At 34.3% G+C, this 21866-nt stretch overlaps 1 protein-coding gene across 1 annotated transcript in view; it reads right to left on the bottom strand.

Moving 5' to 3' along the window:
• SKAP2 (src kinase associated phosphoprotein 2) overlaps window positions 1–21603 on the bottom strand; it is a 169035-nt gene extending 147432 nt beyond the window's left edge. The window contains exons 1-4 of the mRNA XM_025291269.3: window positions 21323–21603; window positions 11929–12034; window positions 11298–11323; window positions 3918–4025 (exon numbers count right to left, since the gene is read on the bottom strand). Coding sequence (XP_025147054.3) covers window positions 3918–4025; window positions 11298–11323; window positions 11929–12034; window positions 21323–21389 — 307 coding nt within the window. The 5' untranslated portion in view covers window positions 21390–21603. The remainder of the gene's footprint in view (window positions 1–3917; window positions 4026–11297; window positions 11324–11928; window positions 12035–21322) is intronic.
• Between the last annotated feature and the right edge of the window lie 263 nt (window positions 21604–21866).

Genomic DNA, 21866 nt, shown 5'->3' with positions numbered 1-21866 from the left:
CTTTTTTCTTAATCCCAAAGTTTTGAAATAGTTGCATACCTCAACAAGTATTTTTTCATACAAACCTATGTTCTTATAATGTCCACAGTTTTTAGTAACCTCTATTACTTGGGAATCTTTAGTTAAGAAAATACCAGGACAATGAATGAATATTTTCTATCTTAAGCTTCATTTTGTCTCTTTCTATATGCCTGCCCTAGAGGTTCCAGATTCTATCCACAAAGTGATTATGGTCTAGGACTGAATCAGATTTGTAACAAATGTCCACTGGGATTCTTCGACCTAACATCGATGGGCCAGCCAATACACGTCTTCTAGCTCACTGAATCCTTTCACTCTACCTTAGGGACTTTCCACACTACACTGTTAGAAGCTTTCTTTCACAAATAATGGAAATGAATGAAAAATGGTTTCAGAATAGAAAAACAGAAACACAAATCATTATATGGTATCTAAAAGCTACCCTGCATCTACTATCTTACTGCCTAAACAAACACTTTAACATGTATGATAAGGGATATTCTAAGGTCTTAAGTTTCATTATCTCTAATTTTGTAAGATTACTGACATGCATCATTTCTATTAACACTTCAATATACCCAGCCATATGATAGCATTAAACTAACAGTGACCTACAAAAGCCTAGAAATCATTATGATTTAAGTTTTTCAGAAAAAATAACAGCATAAAGTTAATAAAATGAAATTTCTAATAAATATAATTTTTGTTACCAAATCAAAATGAAACTAACAGCAGCCATGAAATCATTTATGAAATGTATTTCCCTCAAAAAATAAAAAGCGTTTCTAAAGAGAGAGAAGAAAAATTACAAAGTACAATATTTTTAAGCTACAAGCTTTACGAAAATCTGTCACCATTTATGTTACAATTCTGCTCATCAATAAGGTACTTTTTTTCAAAGAACCATTCGAAAATCAATTATATCAACTCTTTTGTATAGAGAAGCAGCACACCTTTCAGGCAACTAGTATTAATGAGTAGACATGACTATAGAATCTCCATTTGTTTCTCTGACAAAGCTGTGGCTACTCTAGTCACTCATTGAAATTCCATTAATCTAGTGTACCAAGGTCCAATGTGAAAATCAAAACTCCATCTAACCCTTTATCAGTTCACAATAACCTACAAGTGAACTCTGCCTGTTAGCATGCAGCAAGTTATGATTTTGCTATCAATCAGGCAGTTGGCCAATAAAAAAAAAAAAAAAAAAGGCAGGCTGGAAACAGTGTGTCTGGCAGGGTTTGAAGACTTTGTTTTTGTTTTCTGTTTTCATTCCCTTTCAATTTCTATAGGGCGTCTGGACCTTGTGAGAATATGCATTATTCTCCTTGGCTGTGATTTAATTGCTACCAGCAATCAAGTCGAAGCATCACTGAAGTGTGCTTGAATTTCATTAGAAGATATAACTTATGCTACTTTCCTACAGTACCTAATAAACCATAAAGAAACCAAAACACATATGGCTTGAGGGAATAACTGGAAAATTAGGTAGCCATTTGGGAACTGACTGAACTTTTGAACCAGAGGAACAGAGAAAAAGAAATATTAAAGGAAAAGACAGACTTAGAATGCACAGAGATGTGCAGGTTTGACCTTTTCAGTACCTTGAAAATTACATTAGCATTATGAAAAATACATATCATGTTTGGAGTTTATAATCCATCAAAGTTGAGATACTTTGTTTAGTGCCTACCATAAGGTAAAAGTCAAAAGGACAAAACAACAATCTGATTTGACAAAAGGCCTTTTGGTGACCCATGCTAATTTAGTTACACTTATTGTTAAATGTATTATCATTTTATAATTAATATATCATTACACTAAGGTCACACAATGAAGGAAAATTTATTCAGCAAAGGAAAGGGAACACATATAAAATCTAAGTTGCAGGGAGAAAAAACTAATATGATTAGATAATATTTTAGAGTGGAAATTAAAAGTTCAAGTAGTAGTTTTAAAATTAACTTATAACATTCTTAGGAGAAAATATAAAATTATCAAAACTAGCACTGTTTATATACCAAAAATGAATAATACTAGAAGTTAAAATTTCAATCTAGGAATTGCTTATATAAACACTGATGAAAATGCAATATTTAACAAGCTAAAATTTAAATGTTACACATAAATATAATTTATTAAACACTATTCAAATATTGACAATGCTTTAACAGTAAATCTTCTTGTGCTATTAATATATTTCCTGTATATGTGGTTATGAAAACAAACATATGACAAATTATTTACCCATTAAAAAAATAATCATGTAAATGCACTATACAATAGCAATTATTTTTCCTAACAAATCACTGGCTCTCACAGATATTTAATTGTTGGATTTCTAAGGTTGTTATTTTTTCAAGAAGGTACATAATGCTCTCTTGTACATCAAAATATTTATGCTATTTTGAGAAAGCCTGAGCATATATAGTCTATGAATATATTTGTATGTGTGTATATATATATATTTTCATAAGATAAATATTCTTCATATATGTATACATACAAACAAACTCATTTCTGTATACTTACATTTTACAGACAAGCAAAACAAACCATTGTAATGTGTCTGAAAAATAGTTCAACTCAAACAATAATTCATTGTTTTGCCTGAAAATATTACTTCATCAATGATAAAACATTTTCTAATAGAAATGCTTTTGAAGATACGTTAGAAAGGGTAATGCTCTGTTTCATATACTAAGTGTAACTGAAGAGAAATATGCATTTTAAAAAAATAGAACCTATAAGAGAAAGAAATTCTTTCCTTTTAAAAACATATATTAAACGTTTGCCAAAATGTAAAATTTGACACAAAATGGATATGATTATTGTTGCTACACATTGTACAAAGTTCTGAATATAAAAAAAAGATTGTGTTGTTCTGAATCAGCGGTTAGAATGTTTATCACTTATGCATGTACTTGACTTATCCCTGTTCTGCAATAGACATAATTTTATACCTCATAAAAGCAATTTATGTTTCCAAAGGGAATAATCTGGATAACATAAAATGTGGAGTGCTCTGTTGCAGGAAGCATATTTTCATTCAGCAATTGTATTTAGAGATGGAACTGCACAGTTTGATCATCATATAGTGGCAGAAGGCATTATTCATTTCTATGTCTATGTGAAACTTTGAGTGCCACAAATTAATATGCATGGGTAATTTATCAATATGCATTCTTAATTTGTAACTATATATCACCCTCATAAGTCTCTATAGTTCAGATGCACTCGACTGGGTGGCACAACAAAGTACATGCTAGGGTAAAAACAAGTTTCATAACTTTGGAAGTTTTTAAAAATTACTAAGAGATAAAGAATCAATTGTATTACCATTTCAATTAATACAAAATACTATAATATTACTGTATAATATGAGATATTTTTAGATGATAATTATAAAAATGAAAATGTATATAAAAGAAGCATTCGATGAAAACTTGTCTCGATGAGAGAAGGCAATGTAGGAATAATTAATTTAATATTTTATGAACTCATTTTGTATGAAGTTTTCAGGAAAAAAGATCAAAAATCTTTTTCATTATTTATAAAATAAATAATACAACAAGCCATTAAGCAGCCCAATAAAATTAAGCAAGAATCTGATAATATTATATTAACCAACAAGTATACTAATAATATTTATATGATGATAGGATACAAGTACTCTCCTCAAAATTCAAGTAAAGAAAATTTTCTAGAAGAAGGAACTACATACTTAGGAAAACCACTAGAGAGAGCTCTTCTGTTCCTTAAAAGGTTCTGGTAAAGGTAAGTTAACCGCAGCTTCTGTGTTTATCTGCTTTCTGACAAGATCACCACCTTTACATATTGCATTGTTCTGTGTTAAGAGTGTCAAGAGGTATAATCTATGGGAAAATGTAACATACCATCAGAGGGAGCTTCATCATCTTTATCATATCTTTCTGAGGCTAATGAAATAGTGTCTGGAGGCCCAGCAAAAGGGTCATCGTATTCTTCTCCATCTTCTGCATCACCTATGAAAGAATCAGAGATAAAAGAATGGATGCACATTATAACTGAACCACTCTGCTGTACACCTGAAACTGACATAACATTGTAAATCAACTATACCCCAATATAATATAAAAAGTAAATTAAAAAATACTACTTAAAAAACAAACAGAAAAGAATCAGGGAAAAGTCTTTTATAATTTAGCCATCTTTAAAGAGTGTTACTTTGTCAAAGAGGTAAATGGTACTATTAAATTCAGTCACTTTCATGGAAGAACAAAGAAAACTTTTTGAACTAGGTAAAAACAGATCCTATTTTAATGTGTATCTGTTATAATTTAGATAAAAGTAATAGTTTTTGAAAGTCAGTATACAATTGCTTCTTTCTGTTACAAAAGGGTACAAGTTACAAAATTATTATGGTCTCTACAAAGATGAATATAAAATACTAGAAACAGGTTAAAAGATGGTGTGTATCCAAAACAAAACCAAAATAACAATAACAGCAACCAAAAAAAGCATGGCAAACAACAGAAAAAATAATTCAGTTAATTCCATTTACCTACTCAATAACTGGAAAAATGATGATGAGAAATTGATAAATCAAAGCCATATGAACATTTTACATTTTCAGTAAAAATCACACAATTACATTTGAACAGATTAAAGATACTCAGTTGCATTTTTAAGAGCAGGAATCTTTTACAGAAAAACTGCTTTAAAATCCATATAAACCTTTAAATTCAGACCAGGCGATTTACAAACTAGACACTTTCAATTCTTCATTCAGTGATATGCTATTTTTTTATATTCTAGCTAGGTTTCTAGATGATTTCCAAACCTTAGGCTGATTGGGTGAAGTCATTTAATCTCCACAATAAAATCTTGTGGTTTGGGTTTTTCCATATACTCATTTAGAATAATTTTTTAAAAGAGTGATTCAAACATTTACTATATACTAGCCATACCTAACCACTCATTCTTCATCCATATTCAACAAGAAAGAAAAAGGTATGCTTAATACCATATCAATGATTTGTTAACAATTCAAGCTACTTGTTAGAAATTCAAGAGAAAACCAGCCACCTCAGGTATTACCTAAAAACCATAGCGAAAAATCTCCATAGGAACCCTCGAGTGCCTACAGTACCACTTTTTAGATCACAGTTGCTGGGCAGATCCAGATTAAAGCCACTGGGCTCTCCAAAATGATGTCTGTATTCTCCGACATTCTTCTGATGGGTTGCACCCTACTTTCACCATATTTTGGTAGAGAAAATAGCCTCTTTCAAGACAATACTTTCAAAATAATAAAAATAAATATTCGTATCTATTTTCTTAAAATTCTGACATTTTATCAACATTTATCATCCCTACCCTGAAAGTAAAGATAAGGACATCTCCCACCAAGACAATAAGAGCAGACTATAGAGATGACTACCTTACTGTCCTTAATGATTACACCATTAGGTGCACCATACATGGTGATGCTTCTTTCCCAATTAAAATTCCAAGAAACATGTACAAATACTGCTCCTTCTTCAGATCTTAATTTATCTTTCTTTCAAGATGATCAAAGTACTTCTCAGAATACTCAGTGATCCTTTATAATATTTCTCTTATGGAATGAAGAGTGGTCTGATTTAAAATATGAGGTAAGACAGAACCTCATAAAATTCTAGTAAAAATATGTTTAAACGTGAAATGATAGCTCATGGAATACACAGGTGTAAAGATCACAAAATTCTAAACTGTTCAAGATTGTTAGCATATCCTTCTATTCCTAACAAAGTAAAAATTTTTATGTTATAAATTTTCTAAGGTATTTCATATCATAAACTATAAATCTTGCTGTGAAAAAAGTATTAGGACATTTCAACCACATCACTATAACTCAGCAGTTAGCACATTACACTATTAAGAATATATAAATATGACAATAAAGCTAATGATTCATGGAAAGAATCTTTTTAAAAATTCAGATGCTCAGGCTTAAATCTATTAAATTCTATGTGGAAATAAACAAAAACAATTTTAAGTTTTAAAAAATCAGAATTAGTTTATTATCCTTGGATGATATCCATTGTATATATTGTGTATATATCCATGTATGTACACATACACAGCAAAAAGATCACTATTAAAGCTATAAATACAATAATATTTAATATAAAGGAAGAATATTCTACACAAATTAGTCACTGACATGTTAAAGACCTCTGTGGGCTTTATTTTTGTTTTTGTGTTTTTTTTTTTTTTTTAAAAGAACAGTTTTTGGATTGTAAAGTGAAATTATCTTCAATTTCCCCATTCTAAGAACTGCAGTTCATTTCATAGGTTGGTTTTTTTAATTACTATGACATTTATATTTATCTAAGACAAAAATACATTACATACTGCTATTGGCCTTATTTCTTCCCTCCCAGCCCCCTTCCTCCCTTTTTTAAGCTTCCCTTGAATTTAATTCAGAAAGTAAAGAAGATGAATCTCTGTGGTATCTGTACAGGGTTATTCCCTTTTTAACTTGCATGCAGTTGAAAAAATACATCATTTTTCAAAATGGTCTTCATGTTACTGTTCTTCCAGTGATGATTTACCCCTTTTCCCTGACTCTCTAATTTTTTTCAACTCAACAAAGACCAGCTATATTATAAGGGGCCTTAATTGAACACAGGGGTCGCTGTTGAGTAGTACAAAGCATTTTTTCTCCCCAGGCGCTGAGTACTTGCAGCTATACCTACAAAGACTTCGATAAATTACAAGGAAAATGTTCAACTTGTGTTTGTGTAATAGAAAACTGAACTCCAAAGCAACAATGAGCATCAGGTAAACGTATCCAATACCATTTACAGACATAATTGAAAGCATTACAGCTAATCAGACATCTAAAAGAAAAGCTTGCTCAAATGAAATGTCTACAGAAGCATTAGCTGGCAGCCATTCTATTACAATCACACATAATGTCAGTGGTGCCTTGAGCCTGTGCCAATGACAACAGCATAAATTTTGCATCTCATTTCTATGGTCATAAAATTAATGATCAGTTTAAAAATACTTCTTTGTAAAAGTTATTGCGCAAAGAAAAGACATGAATGTGTCCCTGTTATGTACTCAGAAGGATAATTATAGGGTTGTTGCTCATTAATACTGTTTCTTGTTTCCCTAGAAAAGCATTTGATTTATCCCACAACTTTCAAAAGTTTAATTAACGATACAAAGTTAACAATCTAAAAGACAATGATCCAAGACTTCTCATCCTATAATTTCATTGGTGAGTTAAACAACACAGCAAAATCAAGGCTTAATCGTACCACAGCAACATATTTCTTTGGAAAACATTTTTAAATTTTTAATAGTTGGTTTCAAATCACTATTACCCCTTCTTTTTAATATAGCTCCATGATCAATTAATGTTTTCCTAAATGCCTGGAGATAAAAGCCCATCAACAGTCATGATCTCTCCCACCACGAAAGGTGATTTAACCAACCTACAGCTTGTTTTAGCAAATATAGTCCTATTTTAGATGCAATCAGGTAAACATTAAACTAAATAACATATCTAAAATTCAGATGATAACCATTCCCTTTCATAGAAAATGAAAGACAAACTCGGTGGAGGAAATTACTTGAATGAAAAATATTAATTTCTAATTTTCTACTTAGTTCATGTGTCCAAAATAATTTCTCAACTAATAATACACAGCTAAATAGACATAATTAAGCACTTAACTTGTCACTTCTTAAGGGAATCTGTAGTTTAATCCTTGAAAATTTGGAAGATTTGATTCACCACAAATAAGATTCACTGCACAACTCTCCTACCACACAAGGGCTAATTTATAGCATGCAAATATGAAGCAATTTTAAAAGAAGGACACCATTCCTCAAGCACTACCTTTGAAATACACTTCTACTGCTATAGGCCCCCAAACTCAAATATGCTTAACACATTTGTGTAAGGCCAGAGATGGGGTGGAGGAGCTGCAAGTTATTTGTGCAGATTTCACTGGGGAGCTAACTTTCAACAGAACATATACTATGTTAGGAAGGGTAAAAGTAAGGAAATTTAACACAATCCAAAATGACTCTTCTGCTGTTCTGAAGGATTCTATCAGAACCAACTAAAATGGGTCCCTTCTTACCTAACCACCTTGTTACTCAAAAAAGCAGTTTAGTCTATTAATAAACTTAATAATACCAATGAGGTCAAAGAAAGTTGCTTTCTCAGTAAATCTATTCATATTCAACATCAATGGAGTTTTAGGGAAAAATCTACAAAATAGTTTTAATTTAAGGAAAAATATTCTAAAGGAGAAAATGAGTTTTTAGTTATGACATCTAAAGGGAATTGAAAACAATATATTCACATTTTTTAAAGCTGTAGACATCAATATTTGAAAAACATTCTCTTGAAAATATTTGTCTCATGTTAATAATGCATGCTCTTCTTTTAGTAATTTATGGTTTCCTTGAAATTTATTTAAAGATTGAATTATAAATCAAGATTTACTAAATCTTCTTGATAATGAAGTTGAATCTGAGAATAACACATTAATATAATATTGAACACTATGTGCCATGCATAGCTATCTTCACATTATCTTAATCATTCTGTAAAGAAAATAACAATACCAAAATCATCACTGGAGTCAAACAAGCCTGATATAAGGACAAGATACAACTACAAGTAAAACTTTTTTATTATATACCTAATATGTATTAGAAAATTCTATTTTATACTCAGTCAACAACACTGTTTACTCAAGTAGTAATGTAGTTCAAGTCACATTTAAGAGTGCTATGACCTTGTCATGTGACAGAGAACAAATTCTAAAATAATCACAATTCTAAAATTAGCATAATTCTAGGGCATGAAGCCTGTATTTAGGAGTATACTTTATATTACGAAGCTATATTGCAACAAAGAATAAAAAACTATGGTTAGATAGTTATGTCATGTACAATATCTAAAGGTTATAAGAAGAGATGTGAGAGGAAAGCAAGGAAGGATGGCAGACATCTGTGTACATTAGAGAAAGTAACAAATCATTTATTCAAGATGAATAAATGTGAATTAATTCACTTTATTTAAGAATGCTCTTCCAGGTCCTTTTTTGTCCCAGTATTATTAAAATGGTACTTAACCATCATGTAAAAAATAGCACGTGAAAAAAATAGGAGTATAAAGGTAAAAAAGGAGGAAAACAGCCTCTGGTCACTTCACTGTGACCCCATATTGACCTGAGAGAGAGGAAACAGCCAAAAGGAATTCTGCCCAGGTCTCCTTAGATAAAGACAATCCAAAAACCCCAAGAAGAAAATGTAAGGAAAAAGAAGAAAAGCAGCATTATCAAAATATACTTAGATGAACTAAATTTATTCAATACAGAGATCTATTAATAAATTCTTATTTTTAAAAAAAGATGTATTTTGAACAACTGCTTATTCAACAACTAAGCCTGTACTAAGATCCCTTTAATATTTCTAACCAATGACACGAGTAGTCTTTTTAGAACAGCTGAATTATACTTTAAGGGCAGAATGGCATAAAATTACTTAGCTTCTCATATTTCTCCAAGGTATAGATCTAATTTAGCCACAGGCTTACTTTTGAGCAGGCACTCTTGGTGATTAGTTAACTCAATACAGCAGTATTGAACTACAAATGACTTATTCAGAGGAAAATGATTATGGGGAATCTCTGAATTCTGTGTTATTTGAACTCGTATTCTAGGCTCATTTTTCAATTTTTATCAAATACTATATAAACCTCCATTCTCTTTAGAGACAAAGAATGTATCTCAGTAATGTAATTTTAATATCCACACACCTGAACAAGTCCTAAACCAGAATACCAAAGGGAAAATTCCTATCCCATTATTGAATCATACGCAATTCTGCAATGACTTTATACTCTCACATTTTCTTAGCTTAAAAATGTTTAATGTACAAATAATGAAGTCACAATGAGAGTCCAATAGTCACTAGAACAAAACGTGTGTTTTAAGAAAAAAAGGCAGAATCTGATATGTAATATTCCCCTATAAACAGTGCTTTGTATAAAAGTTATAATTAAAACGCATAAATGCATTATTTCTATACTCAGCTAAGCAAAATGCAACATGATTAAACCCACAGTTTAGGATTCGTTGTAGAGTACAAATAAGTAGGCATTTGTGGAGAGAAGTTTCCTGCTCTTCCCTTTATTTAATAGTGTCTAAAAATTTAACATGGAAAAAAAAACTCTTATTTCCTCCAATCACAACAGTCTTGATGACAATGTGAAAAGAAACTGTGGCTTCCTTTTAACTGATTTTAGGTTTGTCTGCTTAAGTACTTGGTTTATTGAAACTGTCATTACTCTCTCACTTATCAGTTAGCAGAGATATGAGTTTCTCTGTGGTATCTGCTAACTAACCCCAGTTAGAAGATGCCACACTGCTCCTCCCAAACCCAGAGCCTAGCTCCACATAGTTAACTGACCTCACGTTTTGACCCTCATACCAGCATCCACAGGCTTCAGGTCATGACCCATGAATTAGCATCATGGAAGTAAGGGCCATACCAAGTTTCTCTTACAGAACTGAAGACGTCAAAGGTAGAGACGTCCTACGCCTTTCTAAACTTGGTTTTCAGTACACTCAGCAGCTGTCTCTCAAATCTAAAGGAAGACAATCAGCTTATCAGCACTCTCACATATTTCCAAAAAAGGAAACTGAATTACCTTCTTTGAATATGTCTATTGCATACATTTATTCATCTCAAAAGAAACACAAGAATAATAAAAACTAGCATGTGAAACAGATTTTACTCATGTTCTCAAACAAAAATTGATAGTTTTCAAAACAATTATCCTTTAGAAATGTCACCTATGAGCACTCAGCCACAGGCCCTCCTGCTCCCATCACCACTATAAAGCAATCTCTACAGGATTAAATGGTGTTGGGCTGGTATCTTCCCTCTGCCTCACCAAAGTCTTCCATGTATAACTGAAGGTTATACAAATTAGGTTAACAAATTTCTGCCACAATGAACCCCAAGAACCACAAAACCTAAGAATGTTAAACACAGATTTCTGTATCAAAAGACTGTGCAGGGTAGATTCTAGATAAGTTTTTTAATTTTATTCTCAGCAGGGGGAGCTAGCACTCTCATCTTGAAAGTCTAGGTATACAACATGGAAATTTAAATTTTTGATTCCAACTATCAAATTTCAGCATGTGTCAGATTCTCCTATTGAAAATCTCTGCAAGGGAAAAAAAAAATGACAGGTTTAACAAAACTTGAAAATTTACCTTTGTCTTGAGATTCCTGAAGATAACTGTAAAAGAAAGCAATAACATTATATTTTAAAATAAAGGTTAACAAATCAAAATAAGATCTAATCAGTGGCAATGATTCAAATCTATTTTAAAATCTATACTATGAATATATATTTAAAGAAAAAAATTACTTCCTATCCTGAAATGGTAATTCCAAAAGGCCAATGAATTTATACTAAAGATATTTTTAAAGACTCAAGTTACAGTAGTAAAATTAGAATATATTATTAATATGTACAACTTAAATTACACTTATTCATTTGAGTATCTGGAGGTATTTTCCATATTCATGTTAAAATTCTCAACCTACCTAAACCTTATCAGTGAAACCAAATATTTTCTCAAATAATCAAAATGAACAGTTGGATTTTGCAAAAATACTTAGAAAAATAGATAATCAAGAGCATTCACAAAAAAGGGTATTATGATAAGTATGTCTGTTTTTAAAAATTATTATAGTAGAAATATAGTTTGTCCTTTAAAATACTTCAATTAGATTAGAATCTAAAAAATTTAACTCCACAATTATCAGTCCTTCATTAAAATGTTAATTACATTTCTTCTAAGTAAGAAATAAGTAATAAAAGGCAAGTAAATGACTTACATAGACTTTACATCTTTTATCTTCTTAACAAGGGCGTCTCTCTTTTCCTTTGCTTTCTTGGATAAATTTTCCCCTCTCAGTATGTCTGCTACAAATGTTTCAACATCTAAACCATGAAATATAAGAAAAAGGACACAAATTATAGGAAAGAATCATTTTTTTGTGAAGACAAATAGGATAATGATTGTTTCTACCCATAAGTGTTAATATCTGTACAATTTGTTACAGTTATTTATCAATCTAAAGCATAACAGTTGAAGTATGCTTCAAGCACTAAATTGGACAAATCTGTTCACCACTTAGCTAATAAAATGTGTATGTTCTACTTATGCTTAGCACAGCGAATGCTATTTGAATGTTTGGCATCATTAAACCAGGAAGAAACATGCAAGTTTTAATAAACTACGGTGCCCCATAAACAAATTCTCTTGTATAAAAGCAAGCACAGAGTTTACATGCATATGTTACTATCATTTTATAGTATTTTATAAGTTCCTGTATGAACAAGTCATTCACAATATTATATCAATAAAAGCTAATGTCTCTGGCAAAGGCTGCTTTTCCCAGTATAATCAATTTTCAGTCATATGTCATGCTTAACCACTTTAAAGGAAAAAAAAAAAAATCCCTTATTCTAGCCAAGATTTCCAAATCAAACCCTCCTCTTAGGTTCCTACCTGCCCCACCCACTCTGGCCAGCTATTCTCAAATAAAAAAGATAATCAGTTGCGTGATTCTGTGTGCTCCTGCATCCTGTCTTAGCATTACTACCTGGAAATACTTCTTTAAATAAAGGAAAAAGTGGCAAAAATACATTTATCCACTATTTTAAAATATAGTAACCAACAGAAAAGATTTCTATGGCCTCATGCAACATTTTCACATAGCTTCTTTTTTTAATTTAATAAACTCTAATGCTGCTTTCTAATTCTAATATGCAATGCCATCTAATTCTTACTGGTTTGATTTTATAATGGCCCCACTCTTATTGTTCAAGAAATACTGTACAACTTTAACTTTATAATCAGAATTTCAAATCTCAATGAGATATTTAATATAGAGGATACCATTAAAATTTTTTCAGTAGGTATGCCTATAAACCACCCATATTTCATATTGAAGAGATGTGTATATGTTCTATTTTCTTTTTATTTAACTAATTTGTCTCCTAACTCACACTGATATAAAGATGGTATCAAAACATACAATAATATTATATTTAGTCAATTCAAAGCAGTGTAACAAATAGTCTTTCAACTGTACTTATAATTAGCAAGTTAAAACCTAGTATTTGAAATAGATGTCAAAATTGATTTTAAATTCTTGATTACAAAAGTACCTTGATCCAATAAGCAAAGCTGATTAAACTGTTATTCTACACACTCGTAATAAATTATGTAAAGGTGAGTTTTCAATAAATCAATATGACAAGTGAAATAATTAAAATTTAGTCTTGGAATAATTTTTTTTAAATAGCTCTCTGGTTTGAAGTCCATTACTGACGTGTTAAAAGTAAGTATCTAAAAAAACAAAAGCAAAATGTCACAGCTTCTCTTTCCTTGAGCTGTCCATGTTTCAAAGAGGGGGACACAGAGACATAATCCAGTACCAATGCAAATTAGACCCACACCTTTAAATGAGTTCAAAACAACCAGACTTATAAAAAAGCACTCTCTTCCCAACTCTAAATTTTGTACCCAGAAGAGTAAGCAACCTCTGGACATTCAGATTATTAGCTGAAATGGAAAAAATCATTGGCTTCTCTGAGATGACGCCAATAAATCTACTAAGAAAGTGAAGTTAGAGGAGTAGCACCTCTTACTCCAAGTACACTCAGTACTTGGGAGAATCACTGGCATAATGACTTGTCAATAGTGTGCTTAATTTAACTTTCACTCAGTATTTGTCTTTAATTTCCTCATCCACATGAGTATTTAATTGCCTATTTTACATTTTCACTATACAATCCAAGTTTAAACAAACGGGATCTATTTTCTATCTCCGGAAGCAATAACAGAACGAATTGCAGCCCAAGAGCTATTCCTTTACAAGGTCTTTTCAGTTCTATAAAAACTCAGAAAACAAAAAGCTGTAACGTTCTATATAGTGTTTCCTAACAGTGCTGAACTGAACAGTGCCAAAAATTTTTTTAATTATTGAGGCTATGCTATTTTATGAGGAAATTCTTGTTGAAAGAGTATGAGACTGCAGGAAGAATATGCCTCGTTTGTTTTCTTAGGGGGAGGCGATTCAGAGATTGCTCAAGGGGAAAATTCTGTATTTTTAGAGTAGTCAATGTATTTATTCCTAAACTTATGCCAGAAAAACGGTTTAAGGCAACAAAAAAAAGATTTAATAAACATTGATTTTTAAAGATTACTTCACAAAGGAGATGTGAAAAGCATAGAACCTGCTTCGGTTCCACACAGCCCCCCTTTTTTTCTTTAACCAAGAACTTCAAAGTGGAAGTGATTCCTGCAATAATCTTAGTCTGTTGGTGCCCACAAACTCAACTGGTTTTCAAGTTTTTGAAATCTTTTTTTTTTTTTTTCCTTTCTTTCTGAAAATCCATCGAGTGCCCATTTATTTTGAAATCGAACTAAACCAGCCTCTCACAGACGCAGGCGACCCCGTGGACGTGCCCGCGGCCTTCGCCGAGCACCGACCCGCTCCCACGGCGCAAAGACAGAGTGTGTGCTGAGAAGTTTCTCCGGCTTCACCGTGAGATGCTTGAGCTCCGCAGTCCGAAACACTCGGTATGTTAAGCCCCAGGGTTCCCGTCATCAGAGCTGGGCGCAAAGAGCACTGGTTTGGGGCAGTGCTCTCGCTAGACAAATGGGACTGGATCTGTGACTTTGTAGCTCAGAGCCAGGGTTATATTTCAAAAGCCAGCAATAAAAGTCCTAGGCGAATCGAGCACTTCTCTGGCAGGTTGGAAGAGATCTGAAGCTTTTTATTGTGCTCTGAATAGCCTTGCGAACGGTAAACTAGCAAGCCCTCTCCTGCCTTCCTTTAGGGGTCGTGTCCCTCTGTTAATATGTAGATTTCACCGTCTCCAGACTGCCTGTAATTCGGGGAACAGCCGTAATTCGATTACAAGAAAAGGTCAGCCTGCGTCTTCGCTGGCCTCTTGGCCTGGTGAGTTCGATAGAATTCCTCATCCTCAGAGGAGGAAATCTTGACTCACTCGCGTACTCCGCGGAGGAGAAGAAGCTTAGGGACCCACCCGGCCACGTGGAGAAAGCGCAGTTCCGGTGCCCCCTAAACACCAGGTCAACCCCTATCGCTGCTCTGCGCAGTCACTTAGACCGCAGGTCACCGCCGCCTGCATTTAACCCCATCTCCATCCGCTTCTGTCCCCAAGTCATCATCAAGGAAAAAGTTACTCAGCGAATACAAATGTGGTGGTGATTTTTGCTCCTATTACACCTTAACACCGTCAAGAGTAAACCTGATCTCCCAGTATAACTGTAAAGATACGGGGGAGAGGGCCGCTGAAAATAATCTGATTCGCGACTGCTCTGTAGATAAATGTTAAGGTCTGAAAACAGAATTAAAAGATGATATCATGTCTTGGCTCAGCAATCCTCAAACAGTTTAAGTAAGAAACCTCTCAATAATCATCTCAATCCCTAACAGGCAAATACTTAACACACACCAAATCACCACATGGTACTCCAATTTTCCTTTTTTTTTTTTTTTCTTCTTCTTCTTTCTTCTCTTGTACATAGGACCCCCTAGAAAAACTGCCACTCATCTCCCCTCTAGAGCCCCAGAGGCTAGGACAGGTATCTAATACACACACACACAAGTGCTCACACTAACAGTTTACTACCAATTTCCATACTGATTACAGAGTGAAAAAGTGAAACCACATGAAGTTATAACAGTTTTTAAATTCTTGCAAACTATAAACTGTCAGCTTCTCCAAGCTGAGTACATAGCACAGGTTCCTACTCTTAAACAAAGCCAGGGTTTGACCACTTGCCTTCACATCCTCCACCAGCAAACAGCCTGGAATATGACTTCCAGACTGGTGAGTGTAAGCAAGTCACAGAGGTAACACCTGGTGTGTCTTCTGCCTAGTCCCCCAATCAACCAATACTTCACCTCCCTGGGCAGGCATGCAAGTGTGCAGACACACACACACATACACACACACACCCCCTCTGTGATGGCCTGAACTATACAGGAGAGAGAGGCAAGAATTAGACTGAATCCACCACCACGTGCTCAGCCCCGTATCAACAAAATGAGTGTGAAACCAATCAAACCATACCCCCATGCCCCAGATGGCCTCACGACTTAATTCCACAACTTTCTCTACTTTATGAATTGGGCCAAGTTCCACTTAGTATTCACTGAGGTGCTATAACTAAACTTAATGTGGTAAGAATTCCAGCCTAGAATTGAAGTTGGCACCAAAACAAAAAGAGAAGCTTTTCATCTCTGGTAAAGGAGGGTATGGTCTTACCAAACACAAACTGGTGAAAACATAAAATCTGTTAAACTGGGTATATGTATACCAATTAAGCTCAATGCCCAAAGTTGGGAAATGGTGAATTGAAAAGTTACTGATTTGTCTAATAAATGTCTTTCTCTTGATTACCGGAGCACTTTTATAGGTCATGGTTGAACTGTGGACTTTTCAAACATGGAAAAGGGGACATGAGCAAGCACAAGAAGTTCTCACAGTATGGTAAGTAAAACATACATGAGTCTTACCATCCATTCATCTGACAAAATTTTCAAAATTGGCTTTGGAGGCTAAGTGATTTATTTTGATATAAAACTGGACTGTTGAAGAATAGAGATGAACATTTTTTGCCTCTAAAAGATGAATCTTGATAAATAGCACTTTAAAATGATCAAAATCTTATTTTCAAAGAAGCCACAGTGAATAAAACATTAATCTGAGATTTACACTATATTCACCGTTAGGTAGCATCTATTGTAATGTGTTCACCATGTGATTGAAAAAGAAATGTAAACTCAGTGGAATGAAAAAGATAGACTTAGCTTTAATTGAAAAAGACAAACTAAGTGAATAATGAGTATATAAAAACTAGCCTATGCCACTTTTATCACCCATATATGACACTTAATCTTAAATTTATGAGAGAACTGAACTGTGTTTCAAATCACCAGAGGCTCTTCTTACTCTGTTGTTTCCACCTTCTTTCCAGTAATGCTGGATAAAGTAGAGCTAAACTCATTTAGAAATTTTTAAATTTTTATACTTCTCCTTTTTAGTATATTTAAATTTCTTTTTTAAAAGAAAACCAGTGATAATCTGGATTGAGTAACTATAAAATTATGCATACAAGCATACTATCAGGAGCTTTGTTTAGTAATCTGAGATGAAAATACTTTAAAAGGAAAGTCTTGGGGAAAAAAAGCCAATCAAAAATTCCTGCCAAGAAAAAGTAGGATAGTGTATGCTTAACATGGGCAAATAATTCTAACATCACATCTTAAGTCATCTATGGTATCTGACCCACATAAGAAACTATCAGTTTCTCGTCCCTTGATTTACAAACATATATTCCTACTTCTAGAAGACAAAATCTTAGAAGTGTCATGGACTGATTTCACTGTAAGATCAAATGTTCTCCTATCAACTTTAAACTCATTAGTTATTACCGTCAAAATGGGGCAGGCTTGTTCTTGCTCTATAGGAAAAACCAGGTGCTAAGGAAGTAGGTGACCATTGGTGACTCAGTAGGTGGCACTCTTCCCTTAATACATACTTGGCCAATGCCCCAGAAGGAAGTTATGGGGCATGAGATATACTATAAATGATTTTCAGAAGACAAACAAAACCAAAATGTTGACCAAATTGTAAATGGAACTTGAAAGGTAGAAATCAAACCATAGTATTCTTAGCATTCAAAAAGAAAAAAAAAAGTGTACCTATATCTCAGCTGAATTGCATTACTTATCTAGTGTCCCTAAAGGGATTATCAATTATGTGTGAAGGTTTTTTTAAAATGTCCTAGAAATTCCCAATAGAGGAAAATGCAATATTTCTAATCAAGACTGCCAAGTAAACAAACTCTCAGGGTCACTTTGCAGACACAGCTCTCGTTATTGTTTGTTTTGGGTTTGATTTTTTTCAGAGTACATACTGACAACCCCCATTTTCTTCCTTCAACATTGGTTTCATTTTCTATCTCAATGAAAAGAAACTAGCATTTTCCTACAGCTTTCCTTTTTAAATGTGCTGTCCTAATATAAATAAATGAGAATATCAGACTGCAAACCAGGAACAGACCAGTATTCAAGGGGAGATTAAACAAGATGGGGGGGGGGCGGTTAATTCCTCTCACTTTCTTGCCTGCCTGGAGGAAAAACTCACATAAATCAAGATTATTCTTGCTGTTCATCCTAGTCAAAATATTTGGACATGGGAGAAGATTATATGGACAAAATTTGGGATTATCCTTTGTTTCTATTTATCCAAGTTAAACTTGTTCTTCCATTGCTGTGAAAAAAAAATTAAAGTTTGCCTGTATTGCATGTGGCAGTTTGCAACTTGCTTTTAACAAAAATCTGTATGTTTTTTTCTACTCATAGAACAAGAAAATAATGCAACACTTTTTATAAAAAGTATAGGTTTTCAACATTGAATATACCGATTTCATGGAAATATAAATAACTACAAACTATATAGCCACTTTCTAAAGTGCATCATCAAATGTAAGTTAAGAATGATAACCTCTATGGATTTTTGCATTTCTACAAAATGCAAAGGAATAGGAAAGGAATAGGAAGGAGGGGGAACAAACACTGAAAAGAAAGACTAAAATTACTATAATCAGAAGGAAAAATAAAAGAGAAAGAAAATAATAAATTGATAAGAATACATTTGAGCACATACTTCTATCAAGCAGTTGAAATGTCAAACATTTAATACATCTGAGTGACATAATAATTTGGATAAAGGGAACATAGAACATAATGGGAGCTATCCAAACATTTTTTTTGATAGGCATATCTTTTGCTTTGATTCTTTCTTTCTGAAGGGATTTTAAATGCTTGCAAAGTTTAGTTCTGTATCTTTCCTGCCTTGGAATTCTAGCATAGTGCCATGCATTCTAAGAGCACTCAACTGTTAACTACAACCACGACTGCCAATATGTCCTTAGTTTCAAAGAACGAACCAGGTAAGCCAGCAATACCTTTAAAATTCAAACCAATGCCAACTCTTCTTCTATAGTTTTAATAATTTTAAATCTAACCATACCCTATTAGTCAAACACTTGAATAAAACGAAATGTGAATAAAACTGCTGATCTCACTTATTCTTTAAAACTTCTCTACAAAAATAAGATTTTAATTAAAGTCAGCCATAAAACATTAACTACTTTTCTTCAAATGGCTAGTTTAAAAAGAAAACTGAGAAACATTGGTTCACTTGTTTCATTTCTTTAAAGTATATCTTATCATAGATATTTATATTTCCTCATACCCATACCTCTTGAAAATACAGTATAAGCCAAATTTGTCATTGCTAGAACTTTAATGTTTTAATAGTTGTTCTTAGTATTTCATGTGTTTTAATATGTGATTTACTTCAATAATGTGAGATACTGAAAATGTCAAGAAGATTATTTTTGAAATGCTAATTTCAGATATTATGTATTATCTGACTACAGAGCAGAGAAATGGCTAAAGTATATACAAAGTTAGCAATGGCAGATAACTTAAGTATTATTTAATTCTAAGCTTTCAATTAAATTACACAAGGGCTACATGAAATACTTGTAATCCATGGGGATCAGAAAATAGAGTCTCATAACCTATATATCATACTATCTGCAAATTATGCCAGTGGGATCCAGATTACAAACTGTCTACTGTGGAGCTGTCAAGCTTTAAAAGCATGTATCCAGGGGTTTACGCTTTACTTCTTAAACCCAAAAATTCAGACCTAAAATATCCTGAAAATGGTGATTTCTCTTTTTAGAGTTATGCTAAACAGTTCTCCAACCTGGTAAAATAATATTCTAAGCAAGGAATCCCAGCATGGTAACAACAAACATGTTAACTGTAGTAAAACAAAATCAGCACTCACTTGAAACTCTCATAAAATGGAATAAAAGCTGCCTTGACTCAGTCCCTACAGTTCTTTCAGTATATCCCACAATGGTACCCATTAACAAGCATTTCTTAGAGTAAAACACTACCCCACCACAAATGCATTCATAACACTGCAATCATGTTCACAAAACATGTCTGCATTCATACACTATTAGTTTTTTTTTCTCTAACAGCATATTAAGAGATTTAGTCTCACAGTGCTCTAGCAGTAACTACATATAATGCCACATTTTAAATATTGCTTTAAGAGTTAAAATAAACAAATTGTATCATAGGCATCTAAGACTTAGAAACTTTTAACCCACTTTTTCTTGACCAATATTGAAAGATACTTAAACCAAAAATTTTAGATCAAAATTCAATATTCAGAATTCTGATGTACACATGACAAAGTGAATAATGGGAAGAATTCCAAAGCATCAGGATAGGTTAAATTTTTGCTACCCCAGAAAAGGACGTATTTTCTACCCTGTGCAGAAATATGTTTTTATTGGCCCCTAGCGAAAATATACATCTCCCATACTAGATAACGAAGTAGCAGTGGATTTGTAACAGCCTTGAAGAATGCATCTTTAATTCCTAAGTTCCTACAAACGGTCACTTAAGACTGAAAAGGGGAAGATGGGGGTGCAAATACGAAATACTGTACATTCATTGTCACAGGAAGCTAGACTTTAACACATCCTTCCTTTTTTGTTGTAACATGTTACTCAGGCTGAAGACAAGTGGTCATTTGAGAGTCAGGCCCCCTTTGAAAGTCTCAAATATGGGTGGGCTGAATGTTCAAGAAAAATGGGAGTTTTAGAAATGACAAACCCTGTGGTCCCATAACCCCTAACTCCTAACCCCTGTAGCTCAGAAATCTCTTTCTCTTCCATCGGCCAAGGGACCAAAGAACTAGTTCTTTGACTTCTCTCTCCTTCCCCATCTTTCTCTCTCTCTCTCTCTCTCTCTCTGTCACACACACACACACACACACACACACACACACAGTCTTCACGACACCCTGATCGCGCGCGCACACACACACACAATCTTCACGATACCCTGATCGCGTTAGCAAAGCCCACCAAGAAGGGCTTCCCCACCATCCTCGCACCAAATTTCAACACACACGCCCACTCCCATTCTCACATCCCACTTCCCCACTCCCAGTCCCGCTCCCACTGGGCAGGAGGCGTGCGGAGAGCCAGGAGGGAGGGTAGAGACTCCGAATGCTTCTGTCCCCGCCGGCTCGCCGTCCCCGCGCCCCCGCCCCCGCCACATTACCCGCCCCCTTCCCGCTTTTTACCTGCCAACAGGTTCCTAATTTCCTCGGGGAGGGGGTAGGGAGAGGAGATGCTGCTGGGGTTGGGCATGTTAAGGAGCTCGGGGCGTGAGGGGAAAGGACCTGTGCTGAAAGGGGAACCGACCCGCTAGGGTTGCGGCTGCGATCTAGACTCGGACTATCCGGGTAAGGAGAGCAGGGCTCAGAGTCCGGACACTGCCAAGCCGAGGCTCATAACAAGGAAGTCACTGAAGCCCCAGCCACAGCTGCTGGACTCTCGGCCCAGCCCCGCCCGGCAATTTGGGGCGGGAAGGTGGGAGTGGCGGGGGGCGGGGAGGAGGCCCGAAGGGCCTGAGGTCTTAACTGCGCATGTGTAATCCCTAGGTTTTTCCTTGCCTCCGAGAAGAGCCTCAGGGGAGGCCACACCCACCGCTACGTGGAGCGGGAGGAGGAGCGGCTGGTGGGAAAGAGCGGACTGGGGCTGCATCACCTGATCCAGCGCCTGAAGCGCTTTGCGGCCATTTTGGTCACTGGTAGCGGCGCAAGTGCTGACCATTTCTGCACTGTC

This window comes from Bubalus bubalis, chromosome 8 (genome assembly GCF_019923935.1).
Source record: "Bubalus bubalis isolate 160015118507 breed Murrah chromosome 8, NDDB_SH_1, whole genome shotgun sequence".
Taxonomy (NCBI): Eukaryota; Metazoa; Chordata; class Mammalia; order Artiodactyla; family Bovidae; genus Bubalus; species Bubalus bubalis.
The sequence above is the reverse complement of the archived record's forward strand: the minus strand, read 5'-3'. Positions and strand labels throughout refer to the sequence as shown.